The sequence below is a fragment of the Miscanthus floridulus genome, chromosome 17, assembly GCF_019320115.1.
Source record: "Miscanthus floridulus cultivar M001 chromosome 17, ASM1932011v1, whole genome shotgun sequence".
NCBI classification, from domain to species: Eukaryota; Viridiplantae; Streptophyta; class Magnoliopsida; order Poales; family Poaceae; genus Miscanthus; species Miscanthus floridulus.
In genome coordinates, this window is record NC_089596.1 from 81,334,193 (window position 1) to 81,340,004 (window position 5,812).

At 45.4% G+C, this 5,812-nt stretch overlaps 1 protein-coding gene across 3 annotated transcripts; it reads left to right on the forward strand.

Annotated features, from left to right (window-relative positions):
- Positions 1–746: 746 nt before the first annotated feature.
- On the forward strand, positions 747–4,765 carry LOC136518303 (uncharacterized). Of its 3 annotated transcripts, none has more exons than XM_066511957.1 (4): positions 747–817; positions 1,830–2,015; positions 2,584–3,437; positions 4,062–4,765. In XM_066511957.1, exon 3 carries the CDS (start codon positions 2,693–2,695, stop codon positions 3,362–3,364), a length of 672 nt encoding a protein of 223 aa, XP_066368054.1. In that variant the 5' UTR covers positions 747–817; positions 1,830–2,015; positions 2,584–2,692; the 3' UTR covers positions 3,365–3,437; positions 4,062–4,765. The 3 variants fall into 3 exon arrangements, with proteins under 3 accessions (XP_066368054.1, XP_066368055.1, XP_066368053.1); XM_066511958.1 differs by having other exon boundaries at positions 2,587–3,437; XM_066511956.1 differs by lacking the exons at positions 747–817; positions 1,830–2,015 and having other exon boundaries at positions 2,554–3,437.
- Positions 4,766–5,812: the final 1,047 nt, after the last annotated feature.

The following is a 5,812-nucleotide window of genomic DNA, read 5'->3' on the forward strand; positions in this document are numbered from 1 at the left end:
GTGACCTTGCTATTCATCACAGCACTGATTTCAATTACATTCAGGGCTGTTGATTCACTGCTCACCGCAAACCCTAACCCTAGATTCAATGGTTCCCCGCGTGTCGCTTATCTTTTCATCGAATCACCGGTTCATCAGGTAGCAAGCCAGTCGTTTCAATTTCGTATCTAAATTGCTTGCTTCCTAGGGTTTCGCATCTCTTAGGTATATTGTATTTATTTATATATCCTATCTATTCCATCGTGCAGCGAGTCGGTGCCGTTGAGATGGTGTGGCAGTTGTCAATTAACTCGGGGCCAAGCTCGCGAGTAAGGATCGAGGCCAAGCCTTGAAAGTGTCAGCGGCAGTTGATCTTCGATAGAGGCAGTTGTTTCTTTGTCAGGGGCAGTTGATTCTTCTTTGATCCATCAGATGGCTCACATGAAGAATGTCGTTGTATAGTACATGCTCACCTAGGTGATTTAAGTGATTGTCCTTATATCATTAGAACACTGGATTTCAGTCCAGAACAATTGAAGCGGAAACACTTTTTGTTCAGGTAACATAATGAGCTTCCTTTACAGAAGTATTGCATCCCGGTTCGATGTACTAGTGTACTTGCTGGTGATCCCTCTTTTTTTTGTATTCTTAGCTTACAAGGCACATATGAACTGTATTGGTAGATATTTTACTTTACATTTGATGCATCTATGTACATTCTGTGCTGCTGATTAATTTTTTCCTTTTATGGTAGCCTCTTCCAGGGGATGTTCATCATCCTTTCTACGGCAATACCTCAGTTCAAGGCCAACTATGTAATGGCTTGACTCTTTAGTTGGTGAGCCAACTCTCTCGTGCTTCACTCACAACTTTCTTCCATTCTACTAGTAGACATGTAGTTCTGAATTCTGATTATGACATCGTGACATCTATTCTGCTTTCTGATCATGAGCTTTCTGTTACATTGATTCATTAACGTACACATCAGTGCAGATCAATTTAGAGCTATAGACTAGGGCATTTATATGTTAAGGTTGGTTGGTTGGTTGTTACACTGGAGAAATCATTATCCAGCTGTACCTTAGCGATGTACTTAGCTTAATATCAACCGCCAGATGGCCGCTAGGTACTTGTGTCTGCTCACTCTTGTGCTTTACTCTCCACTGTGATCCAAGCTGACAGAAATAAAGCAAAACGGATCACATCTGAAACAGCAAGCTTCAAAACGGAGTTGGCAGTAAATTGATGCTTTTATTGCTGGTAATTTTGACCCATGTTCTATGGCTTTTTTTTATTATTTCGGAATTGATTTGGACATGTAAGGAAGGGTAGGCCTGGTGCAGTGGTGAGAACTGTCTCACTGAGTCACCAGGTCACGGGTTCGAAGCAGCCTCTCCGCAGATTTTGCGGGAGAAGGCTTGCCTCGGTTTTTCCCTTCCCCAGACCCCACTCATGTGGGAGCCTCCGGCACTGGGTCTGGCCTTTTTTTTTTATTTGGACATGTAAACCTTTTACCAGGTCCATAAATCTGAATCTGTCCACATGTACTAACAAAACTGTAGGATAATTCTCTTATGTAAAGAAGCCTTAGATACATAATGTGTCAATAGCAGACATTATTAAATACAAAATGAAAGGATTGGTTGTAGATTTGGGAGAGCTTGCTGTACAGTTTCAATATTCACCAAGATCTAATTGTGTTGGGCTAGCCATAAGTTGTTGCGCTGTCGCTGTTGAAGTAATTCCTCAATGAATTCTCTTTTAAGCATAGCAGTCTTCCAAGTGTGGGAACATCCATCTATGGAGATAGCCTTACATGTCAAGATATTTACCTATTGAGCCTCCGACAGATTGGAGAGATCACTCGCTTTCATAACTGCTGTGACCTGAGAAGTGGAGAGGACAACAAAAGCTAAAAGCAATGGCTCACCTGATCTACTGAGACTTGTTGTTGCTGCTGCTGCTGCTGCTTGCGTAATCCGCCGACAGGAACACTGGTTTTTTCCTTACAAGAACAATTGCAACTGTGTGGACAGGTGTGTTTCAAAACCTATCTTGTATAGCTTTTTATTTTTGGATTCTCTCATTGGCAGCTCTAGATCAACCTTATTTGTCTCTTTGTACTTCCTTTGTATTGCTTCGAGAAATTGTTTGATCATCTTGAACCTAGTCCAAGAACATCTGAAAAGAAATTTTGGAATTAGGCTTACAGGCGTGCACACCGCGCCAATGGGGTCTCATTATTTCCTTAGCAGAGCCTAGAATCATGTGCTACCTTTTGAGCAGGCACAGAGAAGCATCATCTTAGTTGGGTCACAGAGCTACACTACACGAAAAGGAACAGCCGAAACTATATACATAAGCGCAGAAGTAGACACGCATGCGTGCGTGTACAAAGATTCTGAAATAAACAAGTGTTAGATTTTTTATATGCATATATATAAGAATATGGCAAAGATGGGGGCGTTGTCAAATGCCAATAACTCCTCCCGTTGCCTGGCCCACCAACCGGATTACATTACAAAAATGGTAAAGCTAAGCTCTTCCTTGATGCCCAAGCGGTTGGCCCTTCACTCTGACAACACCTTTGTGATATGGTACCAGCAGTCACAGCAGCACAAGGAAGAGGGAGGGAGTCTGCGGGACTCGTCATTACAGCCTTTTCCCCGGGCACCACCCCAGCCGCACAGCTCACTCCAGCCGAAAGCACGCCATGGCAGAGGAGAAGAAGAGGCACAAGCACAAACACAAGGAGAAGGAGAAGGAGAAGCAGTCGGGCGGCACCGGCAAGGAGCAGGCGGCGCACTTCAAGCCGTGCGCCGACGTGAAGGGCATCCGGTTCGGGGGCCAGTTCATCGTGAAGTCGTTCACGGTGCGGCGGGCGTCGCCTCTGGAGCTGCTGCGGCTGCTGGACATCCCGCCGTCTTACCTGAGCGAGTGCCAGAGCCTGCCGTTCCCGTCCACCACCACCTACATGCCCACCAGCTTCACCATCCTGGCGCACCAGGCGTGGCACACGCTGACGCTGGGCCTGGGCACCAAGAAGTCCAAGGTGGTGCTCTTCGTGTTCGAGTCCGAGAGCATGAAGGCGGCCGTGGACCAGCTGTGGCCCGCCATGATCCCGCTCGGGGACGTGAACAAGAAGCTCATCCGTGGGCTCACGGGCAGCGAGATGGCACGGTTCAAGTTCCGGAAGGGCTGCCTCACCATCTACGTCTACGCCGTGCGGCGGCTCGGCGCGGCCGGGTTCATGCGCACCGATGACCTCAGGCGGATACTGCAGTCGGTCGTGGAGCTCAAGGACTTCCTGGACCACACCGCCATGCTCGCCATCCCGAGCCAGAAGAGCATCACTCTGCAATCCCGGACAGCGGTGGCTCACTGAGATCACAGGGCATCTCCTTCCTCTGATCTGACGACGGCACAAGAACCTCGATCGGTTCAGCATCGCAGAACAGGTACGGTCAGCTTGTAGTTGTAATCTTCAGAGGGCCTCAATTTTTTTTTAATCTCCCAGTTCGATTCGTTTGTTCAGTGTCGGTGCAAGTGTTCACCTCCTCAGCTGGGAGCAGCTGTACAGATCTGTTGAGCAAAAAGTGTTTTAGCAAATCAAGCATAGGTTTTTTTTTCCTTTTCTTTTGTCCCAAAGGCAATTTTCCTTGAATGGATCTTACTTACATGTTGGTATACTGGATCCATCAATGAAGCCATCTGTTCTAGTGGCACTTTCTGGACATACTGGGCAGCACTTGCTGCTGAGTGCTGTAGGTATAGCTACGGTACAGTACAGTGTTTGGAATTTTGGCGCTCCTACTCCTACCGTGCCTTTCCTCTCTAGTACACTCATTGTTCCACAGCATTGTGAACTCCTTTTGGCCCGTTCGGCTTGTTCTTATTGTTTCTTGAACAGTGTTTTTCTCTCACAACAATTCAATCAGAATATTATTTTTTAGCCAGTTTCAGCCAAGATTCAGATTAGCGAACGGGGCTAAAAGAGTGTTTTTGGAATTTGGTACTAGAATTGCACCCAATTGCGTACTCTATTGCACAGCTGGTTTCTCAGGGTTACTGTTGCTTGTTAGGATTGCCAAATGGAGCTGTCAGTGTTCACTTCGGAAAAGAAAATGGAGCTGCCAGAGGAAGGTGAATCCTACAGGATCTCAGAGAAAGTGAATGCTATTAGCTCTCTCTTTTGTGAGGAGCTCTTATCTTTTTATGTGGAAGTAGCCATCATGTAATGTAACTGGTAGAAAGAGATGTATATATGCTATCTTTTGACCTGTTGGAGGGGGTGACACCAATCTTTTCGAGCATTTGTTTTGCTCCATGCTCCCCTGCGGCTGAAAATTTTGACCGAGAGCCCAGAGAGAAATAGGCCCGGCCCCGGCGGGACAGATGCTGCGGGTGCTGCCGCCATGATCATGGGGGAGGTAAAGTTAGAGGGTGTTTGGTTGTCCTTCTAAATTTTAGGCTATGTTTGGTTGGGTTTTTGGCTTTGGCTTTTGGCTCCAAAAGCCAAAAGTCTAACCAAAGGGGCTGTTTTTGGAGGGTGCTTTTTCAGAAGCAGCTGCTTTTCCGTAGTTCATTTTTAAAAGCTGGTTTAATTCTGCTTTTGGCTTTTGGCTTTCTGCTTTTCGAAATTGGTGGAATAAAAAGCTCTTCCATAGTTGTTTCAAGAGAGATAAAGATAAAAGGTATATTTTATACTTGTTTAACCAAACAGCTTTCAGCTTTTCTACAGCTCACAGCCCACAGCAGCTTTTCTATAGCTCACAGCCCACAGCAGCTTTTTTCCACAGCCACAGCTCAACCAAACAGGGCCTTAGTCGTTGTTTTATCGGACGTTTGACATATATATGGATTATTAAATATAGACTACTTACAAAACTAATTACATAGTTTATGATTAATTTGTGAAACGAATCGTGTGAACCTAATTAGTTCATGATTTGACAATATTTTGCTACAGTAAATATATGCTAATGACGGATTAATTAGGCTTAAAAAATTTATCTCGTGGAGTATTAACGGATTATGTAATTTGTTTTTTTATTAGTATCTAAATATTCTATGCAACTTTCTTTCGATACATCTCCTAAATTTTAGTAATCGGATCAAGACACCCCCTTAGTTGTACAGGACACTCGATTTAGTGACGTGCATGATGAGTGGTTGAGCGGCATGGCATGGCATGGGCCACCCACTACGCCCGCCCATAAATCATGAGCAACAAAGCCGTCTCCGGGTCGCCCGGTGCGAAAGGACGGTGCAGTCCCTACTGCAACCTGCTTCTCGGATCATCGCTTTTTAGTAGTCCTTGCCTCCTTTGGATCCCCCTTTGGTGTTAATGAAGCACCAAGATTGTACTGCTAAATCAATAAATCATTGCCTACCGCAGCTTGCACCCAAGCTTATCGAAGCTGAAGTGTAGCCAAATAACAGGATTCCGCACCGTTTCTACTCAATCCGTGTGGAAAAAGAACTGAATCATACCAAACAGGACCTGGACCTGGAAGCGTTTATGTACATGCTGAAGTCGTTGTACCAGTCTTGGGTACGAAGAGATTATACTAATGAATGTGTCCTTATCTGAACATGGATCGAGATCGTAGTCCTCCAGCGACCGACGCAGCGAAACATCTCAGCATGACAGCGCCGCAATTTGGCAGCTCGTGTATATAATGGCTCCGTTTGGCTTACCTCATATTCGGCTTGTTCGGCTTGTTTTTTCATTCGAAACATTATTTTTCTTTCACAACAATTCAACCAGAACTGTGTTTTTCAGTCTCAGTTTCAGCCAAAATTTAACGAGCCCAACAGGGCCCTGTAGCCG